General features: G+C 36.8%; 1 protein-coding gene across 3 annotated transcripts in view; it reads right to left on the bottom strand.

Annotated features, from left to right (window-relative positions):
* Nucleotides 1–1,020: 1,020 nt before the first annotated feature.
* RGS17 (regulator of G protein signaling 17) overlaps nucleotides 1,021–13,414 on the bottom strand; it is an 80,715-nt gene continuing 68,321 nt past the window's right edge. Inside the window, exons 3-5 of one of the 3 annotated variants that reach the window (XM_043543174.1) lie at nucleotides 13,030–13,107; nucleotides 10,808–11,042; nucleotides 1,021–6,575 (exon numbers count right to left, since the gene is read on the bottom strand). In XM_043543174.1, coding sequence (XP_043399109.1) covers nucleotides 6,387–6,575; nucleotides 10,808–11,042; nucleotides 13,030–13,107 — 502 coding nt within the window. In that variant the 3' untranslated portion in view covers nucleotides 1,021–6,386. Of the gene's footprint in view, nucleotides 6,576–10,807; nucleotides 11,043–13,029; nucleotides 13,120–13,414 lie in introns of all 3 variants that reach the window. The other 2 variants (XM_043543173.1, XM_037895014.2) reach the window with 2 other exon arrangements.

Raw genomic sequence — 13,414 nt, forward strand, 5'->3', positions numbered from 1 at the left:
GAGGGACAAGGATCTTATTTCCTCAGACTTCGAAATGACTTCGATATATGGTGATGGATACTGTAGATGAGCCCAAGCACAAAGGCCCGGATCCTCCAGGGTGGTTAGGTACCTACGTACCTTCAAGGATCTGAGCCTAAGACCCCCAAAAAACACTGTGGATCCCACCTGGGTCACTTCAGCCCCATACTCACATCAGAGCAACTAGCCTCAAAATAGGGGCTTCTCAATATTGAAGAGTTTTAACAGTTATTCCAGTATAATCCTATGTTTACACATTTTCAGGTATAAGAATTTTTGTGTGTTTTATTTAGCTTAAACCCCTTCCTGAGCAACATAAGCTAACATGAAAAAGACATACTGGAATAAGAGTCAACAACTATGTTTAGACTAGTATAACTATATTTGTTTAGATTCATACCTTAAGTTATTTTTAAAAAGGATAAATAAGGCCCAAATCAGTTTATTGAGGCGCTGGTAAGCACAGGTATGAAGTGTTTGTAATACTATGTAAAAGCTGTACTAGGATTGGGCTCCTGTTAAGTATAATTTCAGAGTTCTTGGCCACTCCTCCTGCTATAAGGAGTCCTCAAAAATATAGTGGTGAAAGAACTTCCTTAAAATAGTTTAGGCATCTTTGCATATGTATCCTGTAGTTACAGCACATGCAAAAATTGAACATTCAGAGTAAAAGCAGAACTAAAATGTTTTGTAAGAAAGAGATAAGGGTAGTTTTCAAGAATTACTGAAGTAAAAGCTCAGTGGATACCAGTTTCTAAAACACAGCTCTGCTAAACGCATTTTAATGCTCAATTGCATTGGAAATGTAAAAGATATACAAAGAAGTCATTTAGTAGGCTGTGGTGTGATAAAAGATTGTGGGATAACTTTATTTTTGCTGTCTGGTATTATCAGTTCATCCCTTCTGATATCTCCTTGTGTGCAAACAGTTTGCAATAAAGTCACTTTGTTTTGGATGACATCAGAAGTAAGACTCTCAGCTAAACTCAAAACATAAGTAGTTTAAAGAATATACTTTATTATGTTGTAAAAAGGTGAAATTATCCGTAAAATTGTATTAAGCAATAAACTTATAGTACAGCCATTGGAAGGAATCAAATTGAAGTATTCTGTTCTTCCTTTCATGTTCACATCTTAAATTAACAGAAGTAAATAAGCATACTTTACAACTAAATTAACATACACCAGTAGAGTAACAGTAACTTCTCCCAAGCTTACATTAGTGAGTTGTCATTTCAAAAGATTTATTTTTTAAAAAAAAGTTAATGTAATGCATATGCATGTAAAGTTGCCAAAACAGTCAGAAAGAAAACTTGTAATCCAGATCCATTTTGGAAATCCACAGGAAATACATTCAACATGAGAAGATGGTTTTGGATATTAAAATGAAAGGCTGATTAAAAATGGTAATTCTGCAATGTTTAGAAAACCATTTTCAGCAAGTCTGTCGCTGTGTACAATTGGATTGACAAAATACATTGTAACAGCAATATTTTTAAAAGAAGAAAATTAGACTTAGAGGATATGTAGCGAATGTACTGTCTTTGAAGTTAGTCTGGCATTAAGAAATAGCCTAAAGCACTGCCTCTGAAACCTTATTCATGCATGCAAAGCTTCTTTGTGATCCACTGGTATCTGTCAGTGGAGTTCACTTAAGTATGATGGATAATTTAATACAGTAAGCATCTCTGTCAAAGGGAGAAATGAAAAATGATGAAGTTTTATGGATTTCACAGGACCAAATAGTTGAGTTCCTATGAATGTTAGAATTTATGAAATTCATAACTACTATGTATAATTAAACACGCTTTGTGACAAATAGTCAAAAGCCAGGAAATTTAGAATATATGATGATATAGTGTAAATTAAAGCTTGTGAGGGAAAAAAGCCAGCATGAATTAATGACTTACTGTCAGCAGTTGAATTATCTGGCTTGTATCACAATTTTAAATTGCAGGGAAAGTTTTTGTGTTGATATCTTAGTTTATGGGATAAGTAGGGTCAATTTCTGACTCCAGGCATCTCCAAGCTAGCGTACTTGGGCATATATGTTATATTTAATATATATGTCAGTGGGCATATATATTAAAAACACGGGTCTCATAAGCCCCACATCAAATGTTTTGTCTGCAGAGAATCTGCAGAACAGTAGCAACTTGCATTTGAAGGGAGCCTTATTTTGGGGTTGGTAGCCAGAGAGGAACAAGCAAGTTGAAACTGACATTTTGGTTATTCAAGTATGTAAAGTCTAAATCCATTCAGTCACCAGGTTCCATCAGCAGGATGCCCGCTGTGAGTCCTTGGCTGTGTTAATTCTGCAAGGAGAAGGGTTACTACAGCCATTGATAACTGCAGGCCTTACTCCTTGTGGGACATGGATTCTGATTCAAAGGCCATTGAAGAAAATAGTCTAACAATTTCAGCGGGCTTTGAATCAGGCTCATTGAACACATGTCCTAGTCAGCCTCTGCAAAACAAGCCTTATAGGAAGCTCTTACTGTAATTTGAAGCTGCTTTCCCCTCTATGGCCCCACAGCCTGATGTATGGCAGCAGTTCTATCCACTTGCTCTCCCAGGGAGAGCATCCCCTCCATTGCACCTACCTTCACAGGTAGGTGCTATCTGTGTAGACATCCTGTGCCAGGGGGAGCAAAGATGGCTCCAAGTCAGAATTTGGACCATATTTATTTAACCTGAAAAATGGGGGTAGCTTCCTGCATACTGTTGACTTAGAGTACAAACCACTTACGCATGTGAGTAATTTAAACAGAACCATTTATTGGCTTCAATAAGACTATTTGGGCAACCCTAAGTTATTCACGTGTTCCCCAATTCAGCAAAGCCCATGTTTAGTTTCTTTGAAGCCAATGGGATTTAGGCATATGCCTAAATGCTTTGCTTATTCAGGGCCATGCAAAGGTGTCTGCAGGATTAGGCGCTATGATGTATCTGCATTTAAGCTTCTTTTTTTCTTTTTTAAAGCTCATGTTTATATTTTGTACTTGCATTTCAGTTTTTCATGAGACCAGAAGTGGCAAGGTATATACATATTTGTTATTCCAGTCTATAGAGTAAGCAGATTGGGCAGTTTAAAAATTGTATTGTACATTATATGTGCAAGTAAATCAGTTTTCAAGTTTAATAGCGTCTGTTTACATTTTTTTCAAAATACTGTACCAAAAGCAATGAGATTGTGTTATGACCTAATTTGTTGTCAATATCAATTTCAGAAATTTAAACAGTTTGAGATATCCAATAAGTTGACATGGACTGTAGCTGACTATTCATATAATTTTGAAAACCCCAATTATTGAAGTTTATATTAACAGTAATTATATTAATATTTACTCCTTGGAAGAAAGTTTCTATGTCATAAATGATGGTCAGTTTATAAATCCCTGAAAATAGGGGATTTAGAACATAATCTCATTGCAATATTACACTGAAGACCCATGTAATATTTCTTCAAATGATGTAACAGTTTCCAGATATAGATTTCTGGAATGCCTATGCTAGAAATCAACATGTATTTTAGGGCCTTTATCTTTAGTGAGAAGTGTCCTAAAGGATGAACTGTCTGTTTTGACAAGAACATCTACTTGTCTAAAGTATCTTATAAAGATAGCTTATGGCTAGCAGGTCACCATGAAATGGTAACATCAAGAATATTCAAGTCTACATTTTTAAAGGCTTATACATGCAGTATTGTCTTGTTACACATTGTCTAGTTGTTTGCACCAAAATGCATTGTGCCTCAAACACTAGCAAACCTAAAATCATACCATATAAATATATATATGATGCTATATATGTATAGTACCATAGTAAATATCATTCTAACTAAATGGCACAATAGATATGTAGGACCAAATTTCATTCTAATTAAGAAAAAGCATCTTAAATTCATTTTTAAAATTGTATTTCACAGTAGAAGGAGGCAATTCTTCCTTGTTGAATTCCATCCTCCCCTTCAGGAAGAAAAGTTTTTTTGTAAACATCATAGCTATTACTATATCAATATAATTGAATATTTTATTCATAATGGTAAATAGCTAACCAACATGAATAAAGTATGTCATAACACAACAACACTTTCAGACAAAACAGGTATTTATTAAAAGAAATGTTTATAAATATTATGTCTTGCATTTTAAACTACATTTTCATAAACAACATTTAAAAGTGCTGAATATAGTAGGATAGTCAGCAACGCCACTGTAAACAGAATTTTGTTTTCTGCCTTGCAGAATTTGTTTAAAATCCCATTTTGTCATACACTACAACATTTAAAATATTTGCATAGGGAATAAAGAATAGCCCTTTTAATAATATCCTGAATTCTATATAAGGTACAAAACCAAATGAGTTTAAGAAACAATTCTTCAAATTGTTCATATTCATCCAGAAAAAAACACACAGATTTCAAGTAAAAATAATAATTTAAAAAATTCCCCAAACCGGCTATTTGAAACATATTCTATAAATAAAATAATAATAATAATTAATAAGTGTGAGAGAGAGGTAGTAAAAAAAGGGAAAAAAGTAACCCCCAGAAAATAAACATCTCCAAATCCTGCAAGTTATTCCATGCAAGCAGATCCCTGTGCCTGTATGAGTCCCATTGACTTCAATAGGGCTCTTTACAGAGGTCGGCCCATCAGAAGTAATTTACAGACTGGGAGGGAGGGCTCAACATTTCAGGGCCAGATTCTGCTCCATTACAAAACGGTATAATCTGTCAACTCCAAAGTTAATGGAGTTACTCCATATTTATATGCACGTAAGGGAGAAGACTCTTGCCTCTCTCTAAGCCTTAGTATAAGGACGATGTTCCCAGTAATAAGGGCATTTTAAACTTCTATTCAAAGCCATTCTATCATTTATCTTTCAGGATAGTTTGCAGGGGATGCTAGCACTCAGAATATAGTTTAGTGTGCTGTAAGTATGAAGATGATGTTTTGTAAGTTACAAGTTATGGTATCTTTAAACATCAAAGTGCATATCAAAATAGGACAATTTTTTTTAAAAAAGGCCAAGCCAGACATCTGCAAAAAATAGCCTGGCAGCAAGGTGATTTGAGCACTGTGCTGCCTTCTTAGTTCTGATTGTACTGGGCCCTTAATATTCAGAATTCTTTACCCAGGAAAGACACCTGTTAACTTCAACAGTTTTGCCTGGGTAAGGAGTGTAAGATCACAAGCCCTTGAACATTAATCTCCACAACCCCTTGTTTTCAAGGAGTTTTTTAAAATCAAAGAGACTACAAGCGGAGATAAGTCTTCCTTAGCCCCTCTCCCCCTTTGTAAAATACTACTTTTAAAAAAAACAACATCTTTTCACTGGATTTCTCTTTAAAAGAAAAATATCTTACAGGACAGATGCAATTCCTCAAAATGTTCTAAAATGCTCTAAAATGCTACATGTAGGCAATCTTTTATTAAACTTCTTTATTCAAAAACTAAATTATAAACTTTTTTTTTTTTTGCTGAAGTACATAACATTAGACAACAGTGTTAGAACTGGATCGCCAGTCTTTAATAAATCAATTACAGTATCTGACATCTGAAGTGTACATTGAAAAACTTTGTTCTTATAACAATTAATATCAGCGCATAAATCGTGTCACCCAGACATGGATCCCTTTAAGTGGTTTGTGCTTTCTTTTTTTTCTTTTTTTTGACATTGCAGACGCTAATGAAAATGCCAGTTTTGGCAGTGAATAACCAGAGGAATCCCCACTTTGATTTATTTTAAATAAACAGTGATAAATAGCTCTTTTTCCTATACAGAAATGTTGGCTTCAAAAAGTCAGTGTATTGTACTCAGTAGAGCATGTTGAATAATGCTACATGTGAAAAATTGGCTTTTTTCTGTGTTAGTGATGTTAAAAAAAAAATGCAAGCCCCTTCCTGGTTTGCTGCAATTATTTCTATGTACCATAAGACTGTATTGCACAAAAAAGTTCTTAAATACAGATATAATTTATGTTATTGAATTAAATATTGCAACAAATAATTGGTATGTGAAGCAATTTTATCTTGCACATGCAGTGTGAGGATACACAAGGAGACTGTTCATAAAACTACAAATACATCATTGCAATCTTGACTGCAGTTAAGTGAAAGGAGTGTGAAACAAACGTATTTTTGGCAAATCCATCGTTCCCCTCCCCCGCAAACTCAAGCAAGGAGGACCTTGGTAAAAATGTAGACAGAGACCATAATATGTATTTGTTTTCTTCACAGTAGCCTGAGTAGTGCTAAACTGTAGTTCTCCAGGAACTCAGCGCCAGATGTTATTAAACTACTTTTATTCCCTCCCACCCACCACAAAAAAACCCAAATTATTTCATCCAAAAATTAGAACTAAGCTTCAGAAGTAGAGCCTACAGTACTTTCGATGAGAGACTTGTACATCTGAGAGTTCAAAAACCTTGGGAAAGAGTCTCTGTGCATTAAGGTGTATATCTGAAGTTGGGCATCTTCATACATGTGTGGACTGGGATCCAACAAGTTTCTGTTGATCACTTCTCGCACCCGAGAATCAAGACTAACCTGAAGAGAATAGAAAGAGATGTCTGTTAAACAACAGATTTGGAAAGGGCCATATAAATATCTATATTTCATAGATCTTCAAAAAAAAATCTACAGCACACCAAGAGCTTAGTTTCCTTTTGTCAGTTATATTTTTTGTGTACTCGGCTTCTTCAAAAGTCAATTTTATACAAGTCTGAGTAAAACTACAGTCTGAGCCTACCAAACACATTTTGATTTGCCCTGCTGTTTGTGTTCACATGAGGCATTATGAGACAAAGGTGCCATATCTCACAGCAAAAATGCAGGGCAGTTAAAGCTATACATTAACACGGATCTCTCCATATATATTTCATTTTACATTGATCATTTTACTTAGTTTTTCCAAACTTAAAGATATTCATCCTGGGAAATACTGGATGACTCATTAAGTGGCTGAAATGCTTTCTCCTAGTTGCTTTTGTTCAGTCTTCTGAAATTTTCTGCTTACTGTACCATGGTTGTTGGGGTTTTTTGTTTTATTTTTGACACTATACTTACTAGTCACAAATTGCCAAAAATGTTTTGGTTTTTTTATTGTTTGTTGTTGTAATGTTGCTATTAGTCTTAAGTCTCATTTTTTTTCTTCCATTCAAGGCCTTTTAGATTCTGGTAATTTCCTCTTTTAGGCAATTTTATAGTCATATTTAACTTGGTAGCAATTTTGCAATTTCCACTTGAATTTCTGACATATTCCTTTTGTAATGAACTCTGACAACTAGGAAGGACAGAAGCACATTGCCCCTGATATTCTAGTAAAACACAAGATTTATATCAGATTAAATAAAATATGGCTACAATAGGGAAAACTAAACGGGTCCAGTTAGGAAAATATTAGTTGTGGAGAAAAAAGATAGACCATGGATATGGAAGAGCCAAGAACAATTCGTTGCTTTGATCCTTCTATTTGAGCCACGCAATGAACTTCAACGGACCTATGCTATTTAGATCAGCTGAGGATCTGGCTCTATATATCTGCACTTTACCCATATTAAAAAAAATTATATTGTCCAAATATATTTAGTCCATATAAACCCAAAAGCAGCAGCGACACCCTGATGTTAGAAGACCGTTAAAGGTGTATGGTTAAGCATTAAAAAAAAATCAGGAATGAATATTGCATATGCACTGCAATAAAGTCTTTAAATATATTACCAAATACAATACTGGAATAGTTAAGACAGTAAGCAAGTTTTCTTTACAGCCTTACGAGCTACATGTAGCACCTTGTATTTTTTCCATTTTTTTGTGTGCTTGTACTATTGTCATAATAGTCTAATACATCTTGATTGGCTTAATCTTTGTATAGAGTAAGTCCTCTTCTCCAAAATGCATTCTGTAGTCTAATCATTTGTTAATCACAAGGCACTATTATGATGCCAGCTTAACTGCAAATATCAGATTCCTATGTATGCCAGCAAGTTTTTCCTATTACTTAATTTATTTACTCTGGAGAATATTTTGTCTTGTTTACTATGTACTTTCATATAAATGGCTGTTGTGAACTCTCTCCTATCATGCACACAGCACTTTGTGATGCAACATGCATAGCTAAAGCTGTAGACAAGATAGTGTATTGAATTATAGTACTGAAGAAGCAGCTGCAAAGGGCAATATTGCAGCCTTGGAATTTGCTTGGGGCAGATTTCAACTCCTGACCAACTGTACTTCTCTATCCTAGACTTGAAATTCTTAGCTTTAAGTGATTTTCCTTTGGGTGATTTGCCTTTGAGTGCATGAAGTTAACAGCGTTAGGGTCTCATTTTATGCCGATAGCAGATTAATCCTCTTTGTTAGAGAAAGTGGCATCAAGTAGTCCTTATTGAAGATATTTGATGGTGAGTGTTCTGGTGAAAATTGGTTGAGTTTATAGAATTTTAAAAAAGAGCCACCTTTCATACCTGTAGTCTAGTTTGTCTAGAATTTTCTCAATCACCCTGTAAAGTGTGCAGGCAAAGATGACTGCAGTTTGTATGGATAACTGATTGCTGGCTGTGACACTCTGTATCTTGGGGGAAAACCCTGCACCTCCACATTCATATGATTGTGTGGTATCCAATGCAAAGTTTGTCATGTTGGGTGTCTTCAGAAGGCTCATGATGCACTGAGCATTGTTGTTATAGTAATATTATAGGTTGTAATTTCATGTATACAGTTATGAGGCTGAAAATGTGTCCTCCTGGCTTAAAACAAGCCCAGGCAAAACTCTCCAGGAACAGAGGGGCAGTTCACACCTCATCAGGGCATGTATGGGACAAACTCAGCCCAGCCTCACAGGAACAAAGGACACTGGCCTACGCAGCAACAAAGGATCTGTTGGACTCTCGAGGGAGTCACCCCCCTTCCCTTGGTCAGTCAGGGACTATGATGAGGTAATGCTCACCTGGTCCCGAAGTGGGGGGGGGGGGGAAGGGACAAAGCCAAGAGGGAAGAAAGAACATGATAAAAGGGAGAGATGTTTGCCATGCTCTTCCTCTCTCTTCCACCTCCATCTACAGACATCACCACCAAGCAACTGAAGTGCTGATCAAAGGGGAGAGCCTGGCTGAAGAGCAAACAGCCAGCCTGTGGTGAGATGCATCTAAGTATGTAAGGGCACTGAAAAAGTTAAGATCAGCTTAGAATGCGTTTTGCTTTTATTTCATTTGACCAAATCCATTTTGTTGTGTTTTGACTTATAATCACTTAAAATCTATCTTTTGTAGTTAACAAATTTGTTTGTTTATTCTACCTGAAACAATGCGTTTGGTTTGAAGTGTGTCAGAGACTCCTGTTGGGATAACAAGCCTGGTACATATCAATTTCTTTGTTAAATTGACGAACTCATATAAGTTTGCATCAGCAAGTGGGCATAACTGGACACTGCAAGATGGAGGTTCCTAGGGTTGTGTCTGGGACCAGAGATATTGGTTAGTGTTATTCAGTTGCACAGTCCAAGCAGCTTACATGCCAGAGGCTGTGCGTGAACAGCCCAGGAGTGGGGGTTCTCACAGCAGAGTAGGGTAAGTCTGGCTCCCAGAGTTGAGGATTGGAGTGACCCAGCAAATCACCGGTCCAGATAACACCAGGGGAACATCACACTGGTCTACACAACTTTTGCACTAAAGTGGTTTGTAAACAGCTATAGTTCAGACAAACCCATATCAGCATAGGGAAAAGGGTGCATAGTAGCTGGGGCAAAGGTTCCCAGCCCACATGCCCCTGTCTAAGTGATTTCAAGAGGTCCCCTGCTTGCCTCTTAAGATCTACAGTAATGACAGGAGATGATTTGGGATAGCCATTGAAACTGAAGGGGATCTGCATGGAAAACTTTATGTACACAGAGCATGAAATTTGTCACCACTTTTGAGCTATTAAGCATGATGAAACTCAAATGCTACAGCAAACCTAAAAGCTGGAGAGAGCTGTGTGCTACATGATGGCTTAGAAAGCCATCTGAGTATTAATAAGTGAAAGAGAAAAACGTTATTAGCTTACTATACTGACAGTCGTATCACTCAAAAACAACATAACATACTACAAGACAGAAGAAAGGCAAGATAATGACAATGGAAGCAATTACCTCTAGAAACCATCTTGGAGGATAAATGTATAGGGCCGAGTCCTCAGCTGGTATAAATCAATATAGCTCCATTGGCTTAGAGCTAGAATGGTTTACAAAAGCTGAGGATCTTGTTCAAAGTGTAGGGAAAGTAAAGGAACTAATTGTACTTGACACGATCCAAGCATTTATCTAAAATATTGAGAAAAAACAAACAAACCCCAACAGTGATTGCAGGACATCACTCCACACACAACTTTTTAAGTATTATTAGAGATTATTCATGAACATGTCCCATGGCTCCATTTCCAATTAAACACCAGGTCTGGGATGTCACAGTTGTTAATTGGCACCATCTCCTCAAGCCTTCTTCCCTGGCTTACTCCCTATCTCTAAAAGGAATTTTCCACTACAAAAGCAGAGAACAACATACCACTGCTGGCCTTGTGATCACTGAGCCTTGCTTCTTTACCCAGAGATTTGAGAAGCTGGAGTGAATGGTGCCAAATGTCCCCAACCCCAACCCTGGCCCCTTTTCATTGGCTGGAGAGCCTCAGTGTGAAGAATCTGTCTGATCTAGCACGTCAGGTATGTTTTCTGACCCCACCACATGAACCTGTAGCCCTGCCATCCTTGATTACAGCAAATGAAAGTTCAGTATTTCCAGCTTTACCTCTTTTGGTGAAAGTATAGAAATATAATCTTCATATATAAGCCTCGCCTTTTCTTCAATAACTTTCTTGTTCTGTTCCTTCTTTAGGTCTTCACACGCAAGCCAGAAAAGCAGGTTCTCTTCGCTGTACTCTGTTCGAAGAAACTCTCTGAAAAGGTTCCTACCAGCTGGTGTTTTCATCATCTTGTCAAAATTCTGAGCCCAAGACATAATTTCATCTGCAGTAGGGTTTTGGCTGCAAAAAGAAAGTATCATTAGAATATGCTTCTGTTGTTGTAACAGTGTTTACATACATTGGGCCAAATTCTCCTCAGTTACACTGTAGTCAAGAACTATGAAAGCAATGGGGCTTCATTCATAACTATAAAGTTTTGCACTGTGTTCACTTCTGTATTCATAATCCCAATAGCAATTAAATTTGTCTTATTTTAAGAGGCAGGGTACCCTGGTTTTCTATTGATTTTTTGCTAATGTTATTTGTTATCCATAAAACTCAAGAATAAAGTGACATACTGCAAAGACACAGCAGAATTTAATTACTGCCTCTGTACTTCAAGGAGATTGGATTCTGAATGGTTGATAATGGATTCTCTTTCAAGGCTGGTTTAGATGACATCTGATGTCACTGCTTGCTTCTGAAGATGCTAGGACAATCAGGTGCAGCTGCATTATTTGGTTCAGCAGGGCTGAGAAGAACAAAGAGGCCCTTGACAGCCAAGGTCATACTAATGAGGCCCAACAAAATACCAATTGAGAGATATTTTAAATTAGCATATGTCTCTAGTACCTAAGAGTTGGTAAGCTTCCCTTTGCTTGGTGCTACTGATCTGAACGATAATCTATTAGTACACGATTTGATGGGTAACACCAGATGCTACTGGCAAAATTGGATACAGAAGAAGGGGAAAAAAACCCAAACCATTCCCACCTTTAGAAGAAAGCTATTCCCAGTTTGTTACACTTTAAGCACTGGACAGGAGATCAGAAGACTACATTGTTTAATATATAAATTATAAACTTGAGGGTTAAGTCGTTCAAGTTATTTAACTACTATTAAATTTAGTTAAATTTAATACTGGGTACTCATCCTGTCCTTCCTGCACGATGGAAGCCTCTGAAAGTTCCAGTGTTTAAGAACTTTTGAGTATACGTGTCACACAATAAGCAGTATTCAACCATATGTCTCATGCTCAAATCCATTTACTCAACCTTTATTTTACAAGCAATACAGGATACACAAGTTATATAATATTTATACTTCCAGAAAGCTATCCTGAGCAAAATGGGTATAACTTTTTAGTTAAGTAATACAGACTCCATATTTTCTGTTCTGTCAGTCAGTGATAATTTCTTGGACTCAGAGGCCAGGATTCTCTTCTCAGAATGGTGAAAATAAGAAGCAACTCCACTAAAGCTAAAGGAGTTTGTGGCATGGATACATGCAGTGTCCACAAGACAGCACTTCCAGGAAGTACAGAAACAGGTAGAAGTAGGATAGAGAGTCTGGAATTTATTCAGACTTTAGGGATTGAGTAGAGCATTGAATCTGGTTTCATCCATTACGTTCCTTTTTTGTAACCATTAACTCATTGCTCTAAAATTGGACACTCCTTGCTTTGTGAATATTACAGTCTGGTGAAGATATTTGAGCAAGATGGCACTATGCCCCAGAGTTACATTAATTTAAGAAGAGAATAATAAGCAGAATCTCAAGTTCAGTAAGTTAAAGCTAAAATCCTTTCTTCAGCATCTATTCCAAATAACTCAGCTGGATGCTAGGGAATTTTGCAGAGGGAAGGAGAAAAATTCCCGCTCCCCAAGGTCTTGGAACAGCAGCAGTTGCACTCCAAGTTGGAGCAGCAACTGCATGACCCTTGAATTTGTGTATATGGAAGGAGGGCCAGAAACTATGTAGTGACAGTTCCTCCACTCCCATCTTCTCTCCTCTCCACATGTTTGGGCAACAACGTTTCACAACCGTTATTTAAACAGTTATTTTTGTAGGTAAGATAGGACTTGGAATGCCTTTACTCGCATTTCATCATCATGTCCGATTTTACTGCCTTTTATCCAAAGATTTAAGAAGGGAACATCAGATAAGTTCCTAGAAGCCTCAGATCAAGTGAGGTTCTGATATTACTTACAGCCAAGTTAGAAATACAGACATTTGATTTACTGGATAGCTATTGTGAGCACTGGAAGACTTAACGTGACAAACTTACCATTCCTCTATGACTTGGATACTCTCCATTTTGGTTGTATGTGTTGGCCGTCCTGCATTGTCCCCTCTATCTTCATTCCTAACAGTGAGGCTGCAATGTAGTACAACACTTTATTTTGTCTAGAGAAAGTTAATTTAAAATAATGACTGTAGCAATGCTCCAATGAATGGGGTATGTATATATTTAGGACTACGTTTTCCAAAGTGATTTCACTCCAGCTTCTAAATATGAACCCAGTTTTGGGAGAGTTTTTTGGTCACAAATTTTTGCATGCCCCAGAACTCAGATTAGGAGGTGAAGATGCTATTTCCATATGCAATTTACTATAAGTTCATAGTTGTGCTCCCAAAGACTGGCATAAATTTAGAGGTCACTTTTGGAAAGA

The sequence above is a fragment of the Chelonia mydas genome, chromosome 3 (genome assembly GCF_015237465.2).
Source record: "Chelonia mydas isolate rCheMyd1 chromosome 3, rCheMyd1.pri.v2, whole genome shotgun sequence".
Taxonomy (NCBI): Eukaryota; Metazoa; Chordata; order Testudines; family Cheloniidae; genus Chelonia; species Chelonia mydas.